We start from the raw sequence: 24,481 nt of genomic DNA, 5'->3' as shown, positions 1-24,481 counted from the left end.
CCGTTCTGTGTGCTTGTGTGGCCTACCACTTCGCGGCTGAGCCGCTGTTACTCCTAGACCTTTCCACTTCACAGCACCAAGGCAGAAATTTAACGAACTGACTTGTTGGAAAGGTGGCATCCTATGACGGTGCCCCGTTGAATGTCACAGAGGTCTTCAGTAAGGCCATTCTACTACCAATGTTTGTCTGTGGAGATTGCATGGCTGTGTGCTCGATTTTATATACCTGTCAGAAACGGGTGTGGCTGAAATAGCCAAATCCACTAATTTGAAGGGGTGTCCACATACTTTTGTATATAGTGAAGCTCAGCCAGTCAGGTCTAGTGAGACTAGCGACCTATATATATATATATATATATATATATATATATATATATATATATATATATGTATATGTGTGTGTGTGTGTGTGTGTGTGTGTGTGTGTGTGTGTGTGGTGTTTACATTGTAGGTAGGATACTGTTGTCACTGAGGGGGATCTTCTCGCCGTTCTGGTCATAGAACTCCAGGCCATTCATACCGATGTAGTAGGGGTCACCCCAGGTGGTCAGCAGCTGCAGCTGGAAGATGACTGGTGGGTCAAGGGTTAAGGAAGAGAGACGTGGAGCCATGTACACACTCAGGACTTTGGCAGTCAACAAGTAATTTAGTGATTGTCCAGATCACAGTATCCCAGCAGGCAAAACTGGTTGGAATGACATTTACGAAAAGCGAAACAATAATAATATATATTTGTCAATTTTATCCACTATAAGGTGATTTATTTATTGTTGGGGTCAATTCTATCCACTGGTCGCATTATTTCTACATGTCCATGTAAGGGGACTATGTAAGGTGACATGTTATGTTAGTAAAGGCATACTGTATTCTGTGGGACTATTTCTTGTGAGCAGCAGGAGAAAGGATACATCCACAAGGCATGATGGGGGCCTCGTAGTCCATGCTGGCATGCTCCTGTCTTTTGGAACCAGCTCTGAAAACCACACAAGACACAAACCTTAAGATTATATCTCATATTTTATAGCAGTAGCGTAGTTGAGAATATGAAATAGGCCGTGGCTACGGAAACAGAGTTTTCGCCCACGCCCGACCCGCTCCTCCAGGAAACATATTTTTTAAAGGTAAGGATCCGGATCACGTTCTGCCCATGTGTTATTTTATGCACACATTGGTTTTTCTAACGTAGCTGCTGCTCCCCCCCCCCTTCACGTTTCGTGATGATGATGATGAAGCCGATATCTCTGCCTCGTATTTCTGAACAGCTGAAGTAAAAACCCGGAGGAGATTTGAACGAACATATATATTATGAAAGTTACAATCTTCTCTGTCAGTCTTTTGTAACAGATATCGCAGTTGCACAAGCAGGACTCAGTCCCTACACTTTGGACACATTTTGTGTCATCCGGTGCCATAGTTGATATCGTGGCGAGAGTAAATAGATGCATGCAACTCCGTGCCTAAGAAGAACATGAAATTACTAGACTGCCTGTCTGTGTTGTGCTTATGTATGCAATACTGACGACAAAGTTTGTACAAACATGTCCATAATGTATTGTGTATAAAACATGAAAATAGCTGAGTCGAGAGCTTCAAGTTCCTTGGTGTCCACATCACCAACAAACTATCAGGGACCAAACATACTAAGACAACCTTTTCCCCCTCAGGAGACTGAAAAGATTTGGCATGGGTCACCAGATCCTCAAAAGGTTCGACAGCTGCACCATCGAGAGCATCCTGAACGGTTGCATAACCTCCTGGTATGGCAAATGGAATTGGAAAAAAAAGTCATTGAGTTAATAATGCTGCATACAAACATGGTGTATTTTTTGCTTTCTTGAGTAAGGCAACTCCAAAATGCAGGTGTTTCAGCCTAGCTCAGTGCTTTCTGTGATAGAGGGGCAGCCAGCGGAACATACAGAGCATAGGGGTTGGTAATGTTCTCTAGTTGCGCTGTGATTGGCTCAGTGTTCTGTCACTCAAGGGAACACTATGTAACCGCAAAATCAACGCAGAGAGCTCGAGAATTCAAGCCCCTTGGGTGCTGCCATAGATTTACATTAGAAGTGCCCACCCAAGAAGGCTCAAGGTCATTGGCCACAGATAAAATGACGTCAAATCACGTTATATCTACAGTAGCTTTGAATGGACTGATCATGTCAACATCATACTTTCAAAATCTTAGCTAGCACGCTCTACAAGCAGTCATCATCATGAATCAAATCGACAATCTACTGGCAAATCCTTTTCAATCCTTGTCATATGAAGAAAAACTATAGATAAAACGTATTGGTGCTCACCGGCCATTGGACATAAACATTACACAACAAGTTGGAAATGCAAATTCAATAATGAGTGGTTTGAAAGGAATCAGTGGCTAACTGCAAGCTTTGCAAAGCAATCACTAGCCTGCAATTCAGTGGAGGGTGTGTGGTCCAAGTCTGGGTTTAAGGGTCAATTTTGCAATCTTAAAAGGATAAACATTCACATGAAACACCATGGGCCAGAAAAGGTTGAATACATTGGCCAGGCTATCAATCCAGCATGACTTATTCTGTGTTCAAAAGAACTGGAAACTCTTCAGTGAGTTCAAGACAACTGGGAACTCTGAAAAAAACGACCTCCGACTGGGAAAATACGTTATGAACGGGATTTCCAAGTCTGGAACTAGGGCCTCTTTCTAGAGGTCTGACCTGAAGATCACTGACGTCACGATTCAACCTTGTTTTTTCCCCCCACTTGTCTTGAATGCCCCATAAATCCAGAGAATGCCAGACTTTGATGAAAAAGTTTGATGACAAAATTTGCCGACAAGAAGGACCGCTGCGACATCTTCCTGTTCATGTGAGCGCAGCACAACAAGGTGAGTCCAAAAATGTATTGTATGCTGCTGCATAAATTATGTAATATGCCAGGGAGATATGTAGACTGTAGCTAAGAAAGTAATACTAAGTGTATGTTGTGTAGTAAGAAGTTAATAATGTCTCACCCTAATAATTTTTTGCCTTTCCCCCTCATAACTTAGCCTACTGTTCTGACTTGGTGGTGCACATGTAGGCTGTTTTTGAGAAATGTCATCATTGAATATTGTAGGAGCTTTCATTGTCTGCTTATATGCCTGCCCCCTTTATCTATCCTACGGTTCTGACTTGGTGTACAGGGAGAATACTGTAAGAACGACCCGTGTTCTGAATTCTGTCTCTCCACATTTCAAAAGTGCTGAACAAATAGTTATACTGAAAACGCCCGTCTTAGCTCGCTCATTAATGTCGCAATCGAAATTACGAGTTGCCTCAACCACTCATTGTTTCCTTTATGCCATGGTTTGCACAGCTCAGTTATCAGTAGAAACCACATTTGTTTAAGCAAGTGTGCCATATCAGCTATGTTTTTTTTAAAAGGAACTACATGAGGCTGAATTAACTGTTTCGCTGCTAGACAAGGCTCTGCTGATAGCCAGGTGTAGCAGTGGTAACGATTCACTACATGGTGCTGAAAAGAAAGCTCTGTTGGGACAGATTAATGTAGGCAGTTTGTGGGCACCGTTTGTCACCGTTATAGTACAATTCATGTATTGCTTAGTGTTGTGTAGTTGCTTTGCTGGCATGCAAAAAGAAGAAAAAAAAACATTTTTTTTTTGCCCCACCAAGATTTACATGCTAAAATTGCCACTGCACCAGTGACCAGACAAAAACGATAGAGGAGGGGGGAGTGGCAGCGAAGCACTCACCACAGCAGCTACGTAGGCACCAGAGTGGGCACTCAGCTCCGTAAAAAAAACATCTGTATTTTTAGCCTGGGCAAATTAGGATACAGAAACCCTGTATCTGTAGCCACTCTATATGAATTATCATATGAATTCATCATACTTTGGATGCATGACTAAGTGTTTGGCACAGTGCAGATAATGGGCAGAATGCTATTTTACGAGACGCTAAAGGCATCAGGACGCTTCAGTCCGGCTGGGCCGAACAGAACGAGTGTGCTTGAATACTCCCTTGAAAGACCTTCGCTTCAAAAACTAGTAAAAAAAAAGTGTCAATAGTACTGTTTGTCCATTTTGAGGTGCCCTAGCCAGTATACACTTCCTCAAAATAGTCTGAAATCATCTATGATAACTCAAGAAATCTGTCAGATATTTTTCAATAAAAATGTTTAAAATGAGTCGTCTCTCGTTGAATGACTACAAAGACTTTATTTTAGAATCTCCACTGTTAACCAATCACAGACGAAGGGGCGTAGACTTCGGCTCCGAACTTCAGCTCGCCTCCAGAGAATTGTTTGTGTGCCCGAACAGCCGAAAAAAAACTCACCGGAGTCCAAAACGAACAAAAACGTCACAAAATGTCATCATAGTATATGCACCAACTCTACCAGACTGTTTTGGCTGGGAAGCTGGCAGACGTCTTAAAACAGACGTCTTACAACAACAGAGCCATTACTTTAAACACCTTCCTATTGGGAGGTGGCCTACAACTAGCCTGGTCCTAGGTCTGTTTATGCTGTTTTGGCATCTCTTTTGGTCATTGGCAAGACAGAAACAAACAGATCTGGGATCAGACTAGCCTACAAGTACTCACTTCAGTGTGTAGGCCAAGTCCTCTGCTGTAGTCTTGCTGTTGACCAGGCCAGTGGTGGGGTTCTGGAGGAAGTCGATGAAGAGAATCTCCTGAGCAAAGTCAAAGTGACAGTTCCCTGGTCCCTTCCTGATGAGGAAGCCCTCTGCTGGAGAGATGAGCCTATTGTCCAGAGACACATGGATCACCTTCACCTAGAGAACACAGGAACAGGAACAATACATGGGTATCTTAACAAAATGTGGATCATGGTTAGAATTGTATTTTTTGTGGGGAATAGGGATTCACCCCTTAAAACAACATTCCCAGTCAATTCAGAGCTATTTAAAAAACCTATGGCAGTTATTGCATATGTTGTATATGCACTCTTATGGGGCATCGCATAGATTTGTACAACTACAACACATTTAACGACAACTCCGAAATACAATGGCAACCTACAGGGCCCAGATATTTCTATTATTTCATTTGACACTTCCACCAGAATACTAAAAAGGCAGGAAGTTCTCCATCGCAGTGATTAAACAAATGACTCTCCCTCACCCCTCTGTAGGAGTCCTCTGGGGTCTTGTTGTAGTTCCAGATACGGAGGCCAGCCACCGTCTGGGCCTGGTCAAAGTTGACTGTCAGGGTGTGGTGCTGGCCACAGAAGAACGGGATCAGCCACATGTGCTGGTCTTCAGTGGTGATGTTGTGGCCGTCAATGAGTCTGGACAGAGGAGAGAGAGACACCTCACTGGTTATGTACATGTCATTCTGCAGCATAACGGACATGAAAACCTAGTATTTATGAGACACTTTGTTATACTTGGGACACTTTAGACTGCTTCCTATCCTTGCAGTATAACTGCTTTAGACTGCTTCCTATCCTTGCAGTATAACTGCTTTAGACTGCTTCCTATCCTTGCAGTATAACTGCTTTAGACTGCTTCCTATCCTTGCAGTATAACTGCTTTAGACTGCTTCCTATCCTTGCAGTATAACTGCTTTAGACTGCTTCCTATCCTTTCTGTGTAAAGTTAACCTTTTTTGTTTTTTGTTTTTACAATGTGCATTTTAGAAAAAATATATATATATTTTTTCAAATACACAATTGTTCCATGCAAGGCTATAGCATGATATCTGAAATACATGATGGTGCATTGCTGCTGCTGCTTCAAACGCCATGTGACATTGTTTACGTTTTTCAGTGGCGGTTTTGTTGTGCACTGTTGTTGCGCCTACAGAGGGGTATACTACAAAGCAGAATCAACTTTGGTAAGCAACCAGAAATTTTTATTTTATTTTATGGCTACTAAAAAAAGCTACACTTAAGGCACTGGCCCGGCAGGGATATCCTTGCACAGTGCACACTGACCAGGTCGCCAGGTGTATGGCGTTTCCTCCGACACATTGGTGCGGCTGGCTTCCGGGATGGATGTGCATTGTGTCAAGAAACAGTGCGGCTTGGTTGGGTTGTGTTTCGGAGGACGCATGGCTCTCGACCTTCACCTGGTTAAAAAAAATCCAGGTTAGCAGACAATATTAACCAGGTGAAATTGTGTCACTTCTTTGCACGCAGAGTCAGGGTATATGCAACAGTTTGGGCCGCCTGGCTCATTGCGAACTAATTTGCCAGAATTTTACGTAATTATGACATAACATTGAAGGTTGTGCAATGTAACAGCAATATTTAGACTTATGGATGTCACCTGTTAGATAAAATACGGAACGGTTCCGTAGTTCACTGAAAGAATAAACCTCTTCTTTTCGAGATGACAGTTTTCGGATTCGACCATATTAATGACCTAAGGCTCGCATTTCTGTGTGTTATTATGTTATAATTAAGTCTATGATTTGATAGAGCAGTCTGACTGAGCGAACATGTTTCATTATTTATTTGAGGCTAAATACATTTTATTGATGTATTATATTAAGTTAAAATAAGTGTTCATTCAGTATTGTTGTAATTGTAATTATTACAAATAAATTGTAAAAATCGTCCGATTAATCGGTATCGGCTTTTTTTGTCCTCCAATAATCGGTATTGAAAGATCATAATCGGTCGACCTCTAGTCTCCTCTGAGGTGGGTACGGAGCACCAGCTGCAGGACGCGGTTATCACCTGCCTCTACCTGACCTGCTGACCTACCAGCCACCCATGAGTGTTTTACTGACTGTCTAAGGTGTGCCTGCTTACCACGGAAGGGAGGACGACCACTGCTATATATCGAAACAAAGCTGTAATAAACATTGACATGATAGACACATAAGAGTTGGAGTCAGATGAATAAAATCCCTTGCAACGCTGTTGTCATTGACAAGTTAACTGGATCACTTTGGCGTTTCATGTCTTAAAATACATCCTCAGAGGGTACGCAGTTAGATCCATCTATATTGTCAGCGTTGTGAGGTCAGACACACACACGCACACACACACACACACACACACACACACACTACTGACTTGTCGAGGGTGCGTGTGTCCTGGCCGTACTCAGGCAGGTCGTTGAGGTCCCGTGGCGAGGCGTCCAACATGGTCAGGTCCAGAGGCAGGCTGTCCCCCTCCTTCCCCACCACCTCTAACCCCGTCAGGCCCACGTAGTGGGAGTCCCCCCATGTCATACTCAACTCTATCCTAAGGCCTGGAGAGAGGGACGGTGGAGAGAGAGAGAGGAGAGTCAGCGTGGAACAAGCTGAGCTAGCTATATTTTACAGACATAAAAAGACAGTACTGTGTGTAAAATGTGTGAAATGATCATGAATAACACTAAATTTAGAAGAGAGCACTCACACTTTCCATTGTACATTCCAGGGATCTGCTCCAGGGTCTCAGACTGACCAACAGTAGGGTTCAGATGGAGGTTTAACTGAAAAATGGCAGTGAATAGAAATCAGAAATGTTAGTGTTGGCTGGAACAAAACCTGCATGCCCTGGATCAATCAAGGCGTTCCAGGTTTACACTGTATAGTCCAGGTCAGTCCGGTCAAACTCACAGTGAGGTCGTCCTCGGGTCTGAAGCCAGCCTGGGTGAAAGGTCTCTCCTCCCCCTCTCCGTCGGCCGTGCGGGGCCTCTGCAGCTCCTCCTCGTGTCCAACCAGACCCTCGGAACCCTTTGCCTCCCCGCAGAACGTCTCGTCGTAGCGCGACATGGCCTCCAGGATCTCATCGTCTGTGGTGAACAAGATGGTGTCCCCGAACTGGTCCAGACCTAAGATGAGAGCCGTGGAGGTTAAGGATAGGCATGAATAATCCCTAGTGGAGGTTAAGGATAGGCATGAACAATCCCTAGTGGAGGTAGAATTCAGTATGTTAGAGGCAAACAAATGACACTAAACCAATTTTGTCACAAAACAAATGCTCTAGTTCTATAATCTAATATAATAGTTCTAATGTTCTTGTTATTCCCAGATTGGTGATTTAAATTAATTGTGTGGTCATCCTCACAAGTCAAGCCAGTCCTCCATGAAAGCAATCCAGTTCACCAGGAATGGTCTAATACAGACCTTTTTTGAAGGGAATGAACTACACACAGAGGGGTCCTTTCCTGGACACAGATTATGACTAATGGAAGGACAAATTGAATTGCTTTCATGGAGGACTGGCTTGAATTGTGCGGATCACCACACCACTTATTTTCATCATGAGCAAAAGCTATTTTCTACCCAAAATTGCAAAGACAATGTTGTGATCCACTTTATAAATACAAGAGACCAGCAACATTGATAAAAGGGTGTGGCAGTAGAAGAAACAGTGGCATCTAGTGGGCAAAACCTGGTATTTTAACATACATTTATGGGGGGAAATGCAAGCGACTTCAACATATAGTTTCTCTAAACAGGGGAAAAAAATACCACCAAATTTACTGAGAATACATTACACAGTATGAATAAACAATACTCCAAGCCACAGCTTCATACTACTTGTCAAACATAGGGAATTTATGCTGTATACTGGATGTTGGGGTGGGCTTGGTGTGGGGTTGGGGGGTCAGTGGATGGCTTAATCATTGTTAAGAGATTTGGTCCAAATTGGACGTTGGTTACTATATTTATTGAATATTATATGAATCCTATAAATTGAAATGGCCAATGTGGGTGTGATCAATTAGTTGAATTTCTCAGAGTTCAGATGTAATGTTGCAAGAGTGCTTATCTTATCCGAAACCATTTCAGAACAATTTGAGATGGTGGGTGACATAGCTTGCTGAAATGAAATAGAACTACCCATTTGGGTGTCATAGGAGAGAACCTGTCCCTCACTAATGCTCCCCTACCTCCAGACAGAGTCCCTGATGCTTTGGCGATCTCTCCCCTGAAGATGCACCTCCCGTCCAGCAGCATTTCAGCTTCCTTCACCCCCCTGAACGAGTGGATCCTGGACTTGTTGTAGTTCCACACTCTTATCATGGCCACCTGACACGGCCCGGCGAACTCCAAGTAGATCACGTGACTCCTCCCCTGGGTGAAAGGTGCCAACCACAGGTGCATGTCGTCCTGTGTGAGGTTGACACCATCGATCAGGTTGGTGACCACACGCGGGTCCTTTCCGTAGGCAGGCAGCACGTTAATATCAGGCGGGTCGGCGCGGATCCGGGTGGGAAGGAGGGGCTGACCGCTGGAGCTGAAGACTTCGAGACCGTTGAGGCCCACGTAGTGGCGATCGCCCCACGTGGACAAGATGTTAATGACCAGACGTTGACCACGTGGGAGGACCGGAATTTCAAACTCCTCCTCGCGCTCCGGCTCTGCGGAAAGGTCATCCTCTGGGTCATCGCAGAGGCCGCCTTGAGGGGCGGGGGAGGAGAGGTGGGAGGAGTGGGGGACGGGGCTGCAGGAGGAGGCTCCTGGGCCGGAGGAGGGGATTATAGCAATAGTGGCGGCTCTGGAGGAACGCTGGAGGAATTCGTCAAAGATGTCGCCCTCGAAGCTCATGTTGGAGATGCGACCACGCTGGCACTGGTTGAACTTGGTGAGGGAGTCCCAGGACTCCATGAGGGTGTCGTCATGGTCCTGCTGGCTGCGGAGATGGGCCCGGGGGGTACGCTGCTGCCTCCGGTTGCTGCTGCCCGATACTGAACCTGGCTCCTCTGTGGAATCAACACACACACTCTCATGTTACCTCAAAGGCAGTGCAGAGTACATAATAAAAATGTAGTTAAGAGCAATAGGGAAGAAAGCAAGGTAATTTTGGGCTCGTTTTATACATTGTAGTACTACTCTATATAATTTTCAGAGTAGGATTTACACTACTAAAGTTATGGCTCGCAATAAAAATATATATAATTTAATAATGGTTAACATATTTCAGGAGTGTAGAAGATAAAAGTCATGGTAATGTTGATGTGATTTTCACACTCAATAGCCCAGCTCCGACAGCTGGTGTGATGCTAGTCAAAGAGTCTTTGACCCACTTCAGGGTGATATGTCCACAATAGATATTGTCAGAGCCAGCTGGCATGTGCCTTGTGTGTTTCCAGATCGGGGGGGGGGGGACGACCCATAACTAGAGGGTCTGGCTGGGAGTCTGTTGTCAGGGAGATAAAGAGAGATTATTATAGGATGTAGATTTGTTGTGATGCAGAAATCTGTCTGCTCTATAATCTTATTTAGGGACAAACAAAGATATGTCTGGTCTGCCGTTGACAAGAACATTGGGAAACTAATGCCAGATCCCGAAGGGGGGGGGGTCATTAGTGAGTTGCAAAACTAAGGCAAGTAGACAAACAGTCTCCCACTAGAGATCATTCTGTCTCTGACCTTAAGACGGTTAAATGAAATCAAATGAACGTCTGGCCTCTTTCCTGCACAGCCGGTATGCAGAGTAGATAAAAGAGCTGCAAAAGTATGGAAAGGTATGGAATGTCTCACAACAGGTACGAGCACATAGCACACACACTGGGTTAGCTACCTATGGACAGTCCAATGGCTCCATGCTGGTGCTCCACTGCTGGTTTGCTGCTGGTACTACTAGTGTTATTGTGCCTGGCTGCGCTCCTACGTCCACTAACAGGCTGGTCCTGGCGCTGCTGGTCACTCAGCTCCTCCAGAAGGTCACCTCCCAGGTCCAGAGAGTCTGCACTCCCCTGGCCCCCGTTCACCGTCCTCTCCAACCCCTGACACACCCTCCCCGGGTTACAGCCCAGCTCCGGGAGCACCGAGGAGGATTGGGGGAGGGGAGGTTTGGACTCCACAGATTGCTGGGGAACTAGCCAGAGGGGCCTCTCCCTCCCAGCCTCGCAGCCCTCGGGGGCGCTCCGGGCCAGGGGCTGTAGCCACTGGGGAGTCCTGGAGGAGGAAGGCTGGGTGGTGACTGTGCGCTCTGTGGGTTGACCCGACTGCTCCAGCTGCTGTTTCAGAGGGGGGTGGGGGAGGTCCAGTTCCAGTGGGTCCACGTCAAAGGAGTTCTTCTGTAGGGGACAGTGTGTAGGCGTGGGGGCGACGGGGTTGTGCGTTTTATCCTGCAAGTCTATTCTGACCTGGGCTAGCCCCTCAGCGAGAGAGAGTCCGTGGTTGGGGTCACGATGGTGCCCTCCGTTGTTCCCCTCCACGCTCCTGTCATAATGGCGCTGTGGGCTGGCGCCACAGAGACCGTGTCCGGATGCCATGGGGCTGGGAGAGAAAGATTCTGGAACTTGGAGTGCCTGGAGGGCAATGCTGGTGCTATAGTCAAAAACCTGGTTGCCACAGCCCTTGTCCAGCTCGCCTTCGAACACCAGTGTGCTGTTGAGGTAAAGATTCACATGCCGGGCGCCAATGTCCAGGTCCTGAAAAAGAACAGTACGGCTATTTCAGGCTCTACGCAGGGCAATATTAAGTTAATGCATTGATATTGGTAGACCATGTCAGAAAATAAACATTAAAACGAACTCCAAGTCAAATATATTTACATTTTTTTTTTTAAATGCAGAGGTGAAAAGGGAAATGTCAAAGAGCTACTAGAATATTCTAGTTACCATGACATCGCTAGATCAACATTGAAACTGAATGTGATACCGTACTTTTAACCAAGGAGCTTCCTAGTTGTAAGACCCAATGTTCATACATACCTGGGAGAAATGAAGCTAACCTTGCAGACATAGTCAACTGTAAAGCTAACCGTAAGTAGCCTCCGTACCAACACACAGACAGACATAGTGGATGGCTAAAACCAGACTCCAATCTCCCCAATCCCTGCTCATTAAATCAGTGCATCTCCACCCACTGGATCACACTGCATCACACTGCTCCTTACCTCGCAGCTTAAAACACACCACCAGTACCCTAACAACGGACTCAATGAACAGAGACGCTGTTAATATCAACCCATAACATCCATCGTTCCAGACAGAGCGCTGGTTGCCTGGGCTTTGTGCCCCGTCAGTCCCGTTTGTGACAGCAGCAGGGCGGGAGGCAGAAGCAGTAACCCGGGAGTCCCTTCACTAATCCCCCAGGGTTAATCTCTCACTGTTCCACATATGGACTGACTGGCAGCTCACGCAGCCACCGGTTAAACACAACTTCCCTCCCTCCTAAAGCCTGCTGCCAATATGGTGGTCACCCTCTAGAATGACTGGGGCCGGCTGAAGCAAGCTGGATTTATGAGCAACTGTTAACAATTGATGGAGTGCATTTTGGTAACCCCTGAACTAGGACTGGCGTGATGAACCAATCAGAGGCTGCATATGTAAGGGTTGCACACATAGTACGTGCTAACAACTTAAGTACAATTTCTATCAGATTCCATTCGAATCTTCACTAAACGCAACCCTTTTCACTAGAACTGGCAACCTACCGGCAACCTCTATCGCAAAGGCTCGGGCCAAAAGTAGTGCACGACATAAGGAGAAATAGGGTGTCGTTTCATACTCAACCTGTCAGTCTGGTCTCTTACATTGATGCTCTTGTTGTAGTTCCAGATCTTGATCCGGGATATCTGAAAGTCCGGAGAGCGCTCCGTGTTCCTGATGATGAAGTAGAGCTGGACCGGAGGATGGAAAGGACAGGTCCACATATGACGCTCCTTCGTGGTCTGGCGGTCAAAACAACATGGAGAGAAAAGCAGTCCGTTTAAGTCAGAAAATAGATGAATACCTTCCCTTTAAATGACCAGAGATCCAATATAATCTGGCAACACTTTGAAGACCCTCGTCCCAAAGTATAATTCAGAGTCCCAAGCCACGATAGTCCGGCGGCCCATTGTGACATAGCTATTTCTTTTTTATTTTATTTAACCTTGTTTGTAGCTACTGAGACACCGTCCGCGTGGCTCCTCGTACGCGCCTTCTATTCATTTGAACGGGGTCACGGTTGGAGAAATAGCTTGAGCCGCACTGAGAGTTCGGAAAGCATGAAAGGCAACGGTCCAATATTCTAGAACATCTCCGTGTGGACATACACATTTTGGACTATGATCAGCGCTTAAATGGGTATAAAGCGTATTTATAGCACCAATGCAAAATGCTTTGTCATGCACGACATAGCTTATAAACTGTTATTAGCCTGTCTCATGATTCCTTATGTGTTCTAATGCCTTTATAGTGGATTATGAAGAGGGTATCTACTTATAGGAAGTGTCACCAAAAATCCCTCTAAAATGATGCAAGAATAGTAAATGCAATGCACCAAAACCTTTCCAAATAGTTCAATTAGTGTTATCAGAAAGGCTTGGGGGGCAGAGCTCAACTCACCTTAGGTTTCCCGTTGACCAGTGCTCCAAGGTTCCCAGGGTGGTCGGCGTTCCGGATGTCCAGGTCGTGTGGCGACACGTACAGCTTCCTGTTCCCTGGGCCGAAGAACTGCATCTCCGTCAGCCCCACCTGGCCCCTGTTCCCCCAGTTACTCAGGATCTCCATGGTGACGTATACGGTGGGCGGTGCCTCGGCCGAGACGCGCCTCTTCTGCCACCATGACAACAACAGAACTTCACGAGTCGAGTCAAGCCGTCACTTCATACAGTGTATTCTTAGCATCGTAAAAAATAAAATTAGAATGCTGGTAGATCTCTCTTTGTGTGTGTGTGTCTCTTTCGCTCTATGTTTAGCCTCACTGTTTGTCTCACCTAGCTGTTTTACGCTTAGTCATTCCTAGCCCTGGTATTTGATGGAGCGACTCACCGGTGGTTTGCTATTGTCGGTCTTCACTGTCTGAGGGCTGTCAAAGTTTGTGCCTGCCTCCAGTTTCTCCAACGCCTTCAGTAGTCTCTGCTGTTGCCTGGAAGAAAATGATTAGTCATCAATTGTATTGTGTTTTTCACCACATCAATAGTCTTTGACCTTGCTCTTGGTGATCATCTACGGAAATGTACGCACGGTCACTGACAGTTATTGAAGACTCCCTACGGCTCGGTTGACTAAAACCGCTTCAAGGTCAGAGAGGTTAGGTTACCACCGACACGTTTCGGATTGTTAGAGAGCCTCGGTCGGAAGGTATACAGTTACTGGTGCTCCTGCGCCGGCCGTCCAGGACGTACTGCATTACCACACGTTTTCTGTTACTGTACTGCAGAGTCTGTACACGGCGTTCTCATCCCAGCAAGGGAAAGAACATAGTACACAGGCAAGAGGGAGTTAGCGATGCCAGTGTCATTCTAAACGGTCACCAGACAAGACTACATTTGGCCACATCCCGATACCCATACCTCATAGATGGTTTCTTTCTCTGTAGTATGATAGTGTGGACACTATTGGGACATAGCCATTCAATGTTTTTTTCCCTTTGTGATAGTCAAGGGATTAGTATCGACCCAGATATGGACCGCGAGCCCATTCAATGCGGCCTGCGGGTGGTTTGAGTTTAAAAACAAACATCAGTCTACATTAAAAAGGACTCAAACCAAACCGTGTAGAAATGATATTGGACTTACATTTATAAAATCTCTACCCTCTTTCCAGGTCGCTAAGAATCACCAAAACAAAAGCTGAATAGTCAGGGAGCGTTGAAAATGTCAAATAAAATTGAAAAACGATAGATAACTATTTTTTGCACATTTTGAGAAAATATAACTCATCTCCAGTGCGGCTCTCCAGACCTCGGTGAAGACCAAATGTGGCCCACGGGGGAGAAATGAGGTTGACGCCCCTGGTATAGACTTCGATAGTAACTTCCCTTTTCCTCTCCATATAGTGGTTAAGGATCAACACCTAACGCATAGTGTGCAATGACACTGGCGTGTAACGTTGCAATACACTACCTGGGACCCATGAGGGTAATTCTCTGCATGGCTCTGGTCACCCCACTGTCATCTTCGTCGTCATCGTCGTCACGCAGCGAGCCGTTCGTCATCTGGTGTCCTCTCCCCTGTGGATTTAGAAGGAAGGAGCACAACGGAGTTCGACTTAAGACAGGGCGGTAGCCCAACCAGGTTCAACTAAAGGTCGAAAAGATGAGAAAATAAGAGAGATGGGGATAGGCTAGGATGTAAAACATGAATCATTACAGCAGACAGATTAGAAGAATACAACACAACCAACTAGAGGACCCAAAACAGCACACCCCTGATTGTGCCTACAGATCTAGAATTACATTCTATGGCTGTTATCTATCCTACCGGGGTGCGGCTGAAGGCCCTGGGCTCGGGGCTCTGCAGTGGGCTGTTCTCGATCTGCAGGGCCTGGAGCACCCTGCACGCCGTCTCCTCCGAGTCGCGCTCCTCTTGGGAGGCCTTCCTCGCTGCAGACAAGGGGCGCTCTACGCGACTCCTTGGCCCTGAGAGAGAGAGGGTGGGGGAAGAGAGAGAGAGAAAGAGAGAGGGGGGGCGAGTCACACTCTTGAGGCCTCTTAGTTTTATGAATGACAGGGAAGAACAGAACATACGTTGAGGATCTCTGCCATCCCTGCACTCCTTTGAAGAGGGCCTGTCCAGAGTTCTGCTCTTCACCGGCAGAGGCTTGGTGGGGACGTAGGCTTCCATGTTGTCTTTCCTCTTGGCCGACAGCGAACGCTCGATCTTACGGCCTGCAACATAATGGAAGAAACGGTCTACGAAAGGTAAAGGAATAGAGAATAAAATCTCTTAACAGGCGTCTTCTACATGTCTCCTTCCCTTCAACTGCAATGACATCAAACATCTGGATGGGTAAGTGGGCATCCAACATATTGCTTTCACCTATCCTATCATTTAATATCAGTGCAAATGAAGGGTGGGGACCAGGAAAGGAAGCCACTATAGTTGAATGTTAAGATGCATCCCTGGTTGAATAACATTAATATACTGTCATCCGTATTGCTGGGAGTACCTTTAGGAGAGGGCCCAAAGTCCAACACCATGAGCTCTGCAGGGTCGCGAAGGCAGCCTTTGGGCCCAGTTACTCGCGGATGACTTGTGTCAGCAGATGTTTTGTTGGAGGAGGAGGGAGGCAGGCCTAGCTCCTCCAGGCTCTCCGTGCTCTCCTCCCTCTCGATCTGCTCCTCCACCCACTCCTCGTCCGACTCCTCCCCCGCCGACCCCCTTCCGCTCCTCAGCACGCTCACCTCCAGGCTCCGTCGAAGCACCTGATCACCAAAAAAAACACCAAGGGTATGTTCAATTGAGTTGAAATGGAAATGAAACTGGTCTTCTTATCAGACGACCGCGGGCTTTTCCTCCCCAGTTTCAAAAATGTTTTCACCCCGTTTGGGACCAAAATGAAAACTACTCAGCTCTCACCCTCACGCCACTCCACCATATGTAACACAAACAAGGTTAACACTGAGCTATAACGCAGGTTGAAGTGAGAAGAGGAGAAAAAGGAAAGCGAGAAGAGGGAGAGAGAGAGAGAGAAGAGGGCCACGGAGGAGGGAGAGAAAAACAGTTGACCTCTCACCTTGACCTCGTCAATGTTGAGTAGAACCCTTTCGCTTTGATATTCAGGCTCCGCCTGGCTACCTCCTCGGCCATCTGCCCTGGAGCCAAACGAACGTGGCACCTTACAGGAGTCTCGCGGGGGGCTACGAGGAGAACGGGGACTCGACCGCTGGAGAGGCACAGGGTGAAGACAGAGCCGAGTGAGATGCAAATCATGCAAACTCAGACTGACTGCTGTATTTGACATATACAGATGCTGACACACACCATCGAAAAATGCTGAAGAACAGTGCACACAACACGCACACACACAGGAATTTTATATCATATAATATATACCATTTAGTAGACGCTTTTATCCAAAGCCACTTACAGTCATGGGGTCATACATTTTACATATGTTGGTCCCGGGAATTGAATGTTACAAGCGCTATGCAGCTGAGCTACAAAGGACCGTTGTTCTCTTCCTACTGTACCTCCATCTCTATACTGTCGTAGGGTTCAAAGTCTTCAGAGTACCGTCTCTCTGGAGAGATCCGCAAACAGGGTCCTTGTTCTGTTCGAATATTGACCGACTTCTGCACAGACGAAAATAGAACACTATTCAAAACACATACACTACATTCTATTCCATTTGTGACAACCCATGTCTGTGATCGTCGATTCGTTCACTAAATCTATTCAACCACAACAGGGTTGTTGGCGTCATCCATTAGACGTAGAATGACCAGATACTATAGAAATAGAATGACTAGACATTCTCTTTCAAAAGGTGTAGACTAACTAGAATGGCAGTACCTGAACCCATTCTCTCCTCTGCACTTCTCCCGGGGCGGTGTGGCTCCTCTTGCTGCCGTTCACCTCCAGATTGTAGGTCTCCTCCTCTGCAAGCTGCAAACCCCTTCTGGAGGCATCTGGTGATGAGTCAGAGAAAGCGAGAACACAGACACTGCACATGAGCAGTCAAGTCCGCCCTCAGAGGAAGAGGAGAACCAGACACAGATGGTTCCATAACAAACAGAGGAGGGGAAAATGGGCGCTGGTTTTACGACTGTCACTTATTATCATTTGTTCAACGGCTGTGGGCATAGGATTATACTATGCTAAATGAGGGACGGGGTTGGTGTTCCGGGATGCTACAAACATTAGCTTAGTCATAAAGTAGTAACAAACAGGGACATAATCTATAATAGCCTAACAAGGACGTAGTACTGTAGCAGAGATGGATTGTAGTCTATACTCAGTTGCTGATGGGACACTGAAATAATGTATTTTAGTGCTAAGTTCTTGGCGGATCTATTTTAGTCCTGCATGCTGCGTACCAGCCGTGTGTGTAGCTCTCAGAGCCGGCGGTGGCGAGGTGACGGACTTCTGGCAGGGTCTCTTGGTCTGCTTGCTAGCATTAGCGCCGTTCAGATAGATGGAGAAGCCCTGCTCCAGACGCTCTAGCTCGATCTCCTTGGGCTCTTTAGTTTTCAGTCTCTTTAAGATCCTATGGGTCAAAGGTCAACTCATCACTAGAAAATACACACATTTTCATATAAAAGTGGTTTATGAATCTACACTTGAAAATGAGATGAAAAAACATGTTTTATGTCTGTTTTCATGGTTTTTGTATGCATGTGAGAGCATTATATTATATATGCAAGCAGGTCAAACGAGCGAAGCCTACTCCATGGAAACAAAATTGTCCTCACACAGTTTGCATGTCGGTATCACTCATACAATGAGGGAAAAAAGTATTTGATCCCCTGCTGATTTTGTACGTTTGTCCACTGACAAAGAAATGATCCGTCTATAATTTTAAATGGTAGGTTTATTTGAACAGTGAGAGACAGAATAACAACAACAACTAAAATCCAGAAAAACACATGTCAAAAATGTTATAAATTGATTTGCATTTTAATGAGGGAAATAAGCATTTGACCCCCTCTCAATCAGAAAGATTTCTGGCTCCCAGGTGTCTTTTATACAGGTAACAAGTGTCACGTTCTGACCTCTATTTCCGTGGTTTTGTATTTATTTAGTATGGTCAGGGCGTGAGTTGGGTGGGCAGTCTATGTTTGTTTTTCTATGTTTTGGGGCATTTCTATGTTTTCGGCCTAGTATGGTTCTCAATCAGAGGCAGACGTCATTAGTTGTCTCTGATTGAGAATCATACTTAGGTAGCCTGGGTTTCACTGTGTGTTTGTGGGTGATTGTTCCTGTCACTGTGTTTGTTGTCACAGGATAGGCTGTATAGGTTTTTCACGTTCCGTTTGTTGTTTTGTAGATTTAAGTTATTTCATGTATCGTTCATTTTCCTGAACATGAGTAACATGAACATGAGTAACCACCACGCTGCTTTTTGGTCCGCTTCTCCTTCTACAGACGAACGTCGTTACAACAAGCTGAGATTAGGAGCACACTCTTAAAGGGAGTGCTCCTAATCTCAGCTTGTTACCTGTATAAAAGACACCTGTCCACAGAAGCAATCAATCAATCAGATTCCAAACTCTCCACCATGGCCAAGACCAAAGAGCTCTCCAAGGATGTCAGGGACAAGATTGTAGACCTACACAAGGCTGGAATGAGCTACAAAACCATCGCCAAGCAGCTTGGTGAGAAGGTAACAACAGTTGGTGCGATTATTTGCAAATGGAAGAAACAAAAGAACTGTCAATCTTCCTCGGCCTGGGGCTCCATGCAAGATCTAACCTCGTGGAGTTGCAATGATCATGAGAACGGTGAGGAATCAGCCCAGAACTACACTGGAGGATCCTGTCAATGATCTCAAGGCAGCTGGGACCATAGTCACCAAGAAAACAATTGGTAACACACTATGCCGTGAAGGACTGAAATCCTGCAGAGCCCGCAAGGTCCCCCTGCTCAAGAAAGCACATATACATGCCCGTCTGAAGTTTGCAAATGAACATCTGAATGATTCAGATGACAACTGGGTGAAAGTGTTGTGGTCAGATGAGACCAAAATGGAGCTCTTTGGCATCAACTCAACTCGCTTTGTTTGGAGGAGGAGGAATGCTGCCTATGACCCCAAGAACACCATCCCCACCGTCAAACATGGAGGTGGAAACATTATGCTTTGGGGGTGTTTTTCTGCTTAGGGGACCGGACAACTTCACCACATCAAAGGAACGATGGACTGGGCCATGTACCGTCAAATCTTGGGTGAGAACCTCCTTCCCTTAGCCAGGGCATTGAAAATGGGTCGTGGATGGGTATTCCAGCATGACAATGACCCAAAACACACGGCCAAGGCAACAAAGGAGTGGCTCAAGAAGAAGCACATTAAGGTCCTGGAGTGGCCTAGCCAGTCTCCAGACCTTAATCCCATAGAAAATCTGTTGAGGGAGCTGAAGGTTCGAGTTGCCAAACGTCAGCCTCGAAACCTTAATGACTTGGAGAAGATCTGCAAAGAGGAGTGGGATAAAATCCCTCCTGAGATGTGTGCAAACCTGGTGGCCAACTACAAGAAACGTCTGACCTCTGTGATTGCCAACAAGGGTTTTGCCACCAAGTACTAAGTCATGTTTTGCAGAGGGGTCAAATACTTATTTCCCTCATTAAAATGCAAATCAATTTATAACATTTTTGACATGTGTTTTTCTGGATTTTTTTGTTGTTATTCTGTCTCTCACTGTTCAAATAAACCTACCATTAAAATTATAGACGGATCATTTCTTTGTCAGTGGGCAAACGTACAAAATCAGCAGGGGATCAAATACTCCCCCCCCCCTCACTGTACATCATTGGTGTCATTCAATCTCTCAGCACGAGGAAGCAACCAAAGTCAACCCTATGTGTGTGAGTATAAGCCTATTGACAGTCAGCTACTGTGTCCTCTCAGCGTAACCGGAGCTGCCTCTCCCAAAGGCCCGTGTCTGCCTCACAGTTCACCTGTTTTTGTGCTGAAGGGCGATTAAATATTCATCCAGTATCTCTTCAGCAGCCAAGCCTCCCTGACACCTCTGGTTCTCCTTCACAGATAGGTAGACAACAACAGAAAGCAGTGTCAGACAGAGAAGCCATGCGAACACGTACAGTATCACAATACACTAGGGTCATGCTGCAGTGATTAATTTTGAGAAGAGGTGCAGAGTCTTGAAACCAGCTGAATCATTAACCCTGTTTATTGTCATAGCCTAGGTGACCGGCCTTCAAATTGAGTAAATACGACCCCGGGTTGAGATGACACGTTGAAATCTTGACAAATAGTGTGGGCGTAATCTTTGGTTATCGATATGGAAATCCACAAATTCTTATTTCGGTTAAAAGTCCATACAACTGACTTTATACTCATCATTTGCATGGAGTTAATTAATAAGAGACAGGCCCTAAAGTCAATTGGTTTATTGTAAGACTCATGCGTTACACAAGAAACACTAAAATACTGCAATCCGGTTACCTACCATAGACATAATAATGAAAGACAGAAAGGATGTTCTGGTAGCAAATGTAGTGTGAACTCTATAGTCATGCGCTCAGTCTACTGAAGTTGAAACGTGATGAGAAAAACAAAAACAGATAGTGTCAAAGGATAAGATAACTTCCAACCATTTTGAATGGGAGTATGTTTAGCATCAGACTGCATCTTTGAAATGAAGATAATGGATAGGCTATGAGGATTGTATTCTGGTTTGAGTATTGACAATAGCAAGACATAGCAAATTCACAGGCTCGTGCAGGTAGTGAAAGGGCGATTCCACACCAGCGTAGGCAGAAAATATTTTGGGCTATTTTAGATTGTTCTGTCAATTCTCACATAGAAACTTCATTGCGGGGGGGTGTTTGAAATGCTTTTTATGTTTGTCTCACAAACCATTTTGTGCCCATTTTAGACCTATACATGCCTCTTGTAAGACCTTATGATCTCTGAACTGTACATGATACAGACAACCTCGTGGTCTCATTATACCCCTTATAGTGTGTTCTCAAATATGGAGAATGTCTAGATTCTGAAATACACATTTTCACATAAATGTATTCAACATTATAAATATTAATAACAATATTACCCTCAAAAGTACCGTTTTGGATTTTGAGAATTTAAAGACATTTTTTGGAACAATATACCCAAAGAGAACATCACATTTCCAGAGTGGGCTCTCTGCTCATTCTGAGGTTTTGATCAATTTTATGAGCACCATCAACACACTGAATAGAAAAATTGATTAAAAAGAATTCTGCTGGTGATTTGCAATCCTAAAGGAGGGCTGTGACTGGTTAATTTTTGGGGGGATTTATTTTACTAGGCAAGTCAGTTAAGAACAAATTCTTATTTTCAATGCCTGGGAACAGTGTTGTTGTTCAGGGGCAGAATGACAGATTTTTACCTTGTCAGCTCGGGGATTCGATCTTGAAACCTTCCGGTTACTAGTCCAACACTCTAACCACAGGCTACCTGCTGCCTTAGGTGAATGACCTAATGACCTATTAAAATTACCAGAAAGCCCACTCTGGAAATTTGACGTGTTTTAAGAGTAGCCTATATTGTTCTTAACAATATGTCTAAAAATATGAAAAATCTAAAGGGGCACTTCTAAGATACAGTATTCCTATTTTTTATGTTGAATAAATTAATGTAATTTTTTCCCTTTCAGAATATAGACATACTCCATATTTGAGAGCATACTCTAAGGAGTATAACAACACCAATATGTTGTCTGTATCATGTATGGTTCACAGATTTGTGATACAAAATGTAAAAAGCATGTCGAACACACTTCCTTCCAATGAAGTGTTGATGTAAGAATTGCCAGAACAATCCGAGATACCAAAAATATTTTCGGTCTATGCTGGCATGGAATCACCCGAAAAGGGGATGAAATCACTAGCTCTCTTACATAAGTCTAGCAGCCAACTATGCTTCACCATCTGCAGGAGCACTGGAGGAAGAGGGGGAAAGGTGAAGGAAGAAAAGAGAACAGCAGAATAGATGCACTATATGACGAGAACCAGAATCTGGTCTTGCAGGAGACGTTGATGTGGCGAATCTCCTTTAAACCCAGGAAGCAGCAGCCATTCACCACCTTTCAAGCATAACAATGTCAAAATAAGTTTGTTACTGACCAAATATGGGGTTTCGATTAGCAACTATCCTAATTTACTGCCGTCACGGATGGTACGTACTTCCATAAAAGGTCCAAGTAAAAAGTTACATGCAACCGAAATAGAAAGCTTCTTCGACACCTCCAATGTATTGGTTAAGATGTTGTAGCAATCCGAGATCCTTGGGTTGTGAGAGATTGGAGGTGCTGAAAAAGGTATTATTTTGGTTGCTTGTTCATTTTTATTTAAACCTTTTTTGGAACTACATGCCAGCTGTGGTGGCAACACATGACTATAGTTGGTAATCAAAACTCCACATTTGGTGAGTAATGAATGCATTTGAACATTAATAAGCTTGAAAAGCTAGTGAATGGCATATTGAATAGCTGCTTCCTGGGCTTAAAAGGAGATTCACCATAAAGCCAGATTCTGGTTCATATATGACTATGTTATAACAGGTGCAATACTGACTTTGGCAAGTGACCATGTAGGCAATCTATTGAAAATAGGGTTATTCGCACACCTTGTGTAATTCCAGATCCATATCATACTTATTTAAAGAAACTCCAGCAGACTGGCATCCTTGTATGCACCAAACATCGAATACATTAAAATCCATAAACCACATTATGGAACGAGCATAAGCTACAAGAATGTACCCCGCCCAAGTAATGGGGATCATAATAAAATACCCACAATACTAAATGTGCTCGAGTTTCTTGTCACAACGTAGGTAATCAAATCATACAAAAATAATGTGGTAAAGAGGCACAGACATGACATTAACAAACCTAAAAACGTTTTATTCATCCTTTTAATATTTGTCAGGATATGCAGGATATCTCTCTGCCTCTGACCAATATCCCCCACCTTAGAGTTGGGCAGTAGGCACATAAATCAAGCTTCATGGCAGTGAGACGCAAAGCCATCCCGTTTTGTAGTGAACGTCTATCCACATGACCTCAGCTACTGTGTTCTCCAATTATTTGAATATAAAATAAAACGGAACTCACCACTTTATCCATTGTGGGATCACAGACACTGGTTTTCACATAACCCCAATTCCACATTTTGAGAGGATGTCAACCCACGATGATTTTCTAAATTCAACTCTGTAGCAAGGAAATAGAAATGAACCAAGATTATGACCTTTTTATGAGGACCGTCCGACAACAATGTTGCCGCACCCGAAATATATATTTTTTTCTCCAGCATAAGCAAAAACTGCACGCCGCTGCTAAAATTCTGGCCCTAGCTACATTCTTGGTCATTGTTACAACGGCAGTTTTTTTGCATTTCACATACATTTCAACAATGCACTCCACATGTTGAAGTTAGCTCACTCGGTGAATTAAGAAACATAGCTAGCTAGATAATCAGCTTTATTTGTGCAGGCTATGCAGCTAGCAAGTCGGCGCTAGCTAATGTTAGCTGATGTTGCTGGCTGCAGGAATAAACTGTGGCTAAACTAGCCAGCTAAGCTAACGAATGACTATGCTAAGGAAGTTTACCACTCATCATTTTTTATCAACTTCCTGTTTTTAGACAATATACACTTTGGTTAAATGTTTTAAATACTCACAATCCAGAAATATTTACACGGGTATTTTAATGCCGTTTCTCGATATCAGATGAAGTTTCCGATTCTCATGTGTCCAGTGTTGTTGATAACAGTGGATGCTGGTTACCAGGAGAAACATCCACCAATAGCGAAAGCCCCTGTGTTGGACACACCCCCTGAGGAGGAGGACCATGTTTTGTGTACACTGCCTGCCTGCCTGCAGCAAATACACTACAGCAGAGCGAGAAATACTGTACTTTGCCCAGCAACCCCTACTAACCATAATAGATTATACTCTATTATGGCCATATTAGAGCTACAATTTTAGCAATTTTCTCAAACTTCACCAGGGTATCAATAAAAAAAGTTATATTTCTAAAGAAAAACATTTTGTTTGAAAAGTAGAAACCACGGCAAAGAGCATCCTGGGACATTAGAAAACAGCAGGTTTATCCGATCAGATGCCCGAGTCGTGTTCAAATGTCCTCAAAAGCCAAACTGCAAACCCTCCATCAGAACAGGACAATGACACCACCAAAACAAAATTAAACTCCC

At 44.7% G+C, this 24,481-nt stretch overlaps 1 protein-coding gene across 1 annotated transcript in view; it reads right to left on the bottom strand.

The window, feature by feature from the left end:
- Nucleotides 1-24,338, bottom strand: part of LOC110491565 (katanin-interacting protein) — a 29,806-nt gene extending 5,468 nt beyond the window's left edge. The window contains exons 1-23 of the mRNA XM_021565108.2: nt 23,948-24,338; nt 23,379-23,477; nt 20,215-20,294; nt 17,640-17,809; nt 17,116-17,231; nt 16,794-16,895; nt 16,337-16,486; nt 15,770-16,025; nt 15,348-15,488; nt 15,082-15,239; nt 14,725-14,831; nt 13,649-13,745; nt 13,223-13,432; nt 12,427-12,564; nt 10,465-11,320; nt 8,831-9,643; nt 7,551-7,765; nt 7,348-7,423; nt 7,021-7,198; nt 5,118-5,283; nt 4,578-4,768; nt 909-973; nt 461-571 (exon numbers count right to left, since the gene is read on the bottom strand). Coding sequence (XP_021420783.2) covers nt 461-571; nt 909-973; nt 4,578-4,768; nt 5,118-5,283; nt 7,021-7,198; nt 7,348-7,423; nt 7,551-7,765; nt 8,831-9,643; nt 10,465-11,320; nt 12,427-12,564; nt 13,223-13,432; nt 13,649-13,745; nt 14,725-14,831; nt 15,082-15,239; nt 15,348-15,488; nt 15,770-16,025; nt 16,337-16,486; nt 16,794-16,895; nt 17,116-17,231; nt 17,640-17,809; nt 20,215-20,294; nt 23,379-23,435 — 4,453 coding nt within the window. The 5' untranslated portion in view covers nt 23,436-23,477; nt 23,948-24,338. The remainder of the gene's footprint in view (nt 1-460; nt 572-908; nt 974-4,577; nt 4,769-5,117; nt 5,284-7,020; nt 7,199-7,347; nt 7,424-7,550; nt 7,766-8,830; nt 9,644-10,464; nt 11,321-12,426; nt 12,565-13,222; nt 13,433-13,648; nt 13,746-14,724; nt 14,832-15,081; nt 15,240-15,347; nt 15,489-15,769; nt 16,026-16,336; nt 16,487-16,793; nt 16,896-17,115; nt 17,232-17,639; nt 17,810-20,214; nt 20,295-23,378; nt 23,478-23,947) is intronic.
- Nucleotides 24,339-24,481: the final 143 nt, after the last annotated feature.

The sequence above is a fragment of the Oncorhynchus mykiss genome, chromosome 16 (assembly GCF_013265735.2).
Source record: "Oncorhynchus mykiss isolate Arlee chromosome 16, USDA_OmykA_1.1, whole genome shotgun sequence".
NCBI classification, from domain to species: domain Eukaryota; kingdom Metazoa; phylum Chordata; class Actinopteri; order Salmoniformes; family Salmonidae; genus Oncorhynchus; species Oncorhynchus mykiss.
This window is presented reverse-complemented; position numbering and strand designations above follow the sequence as displayed.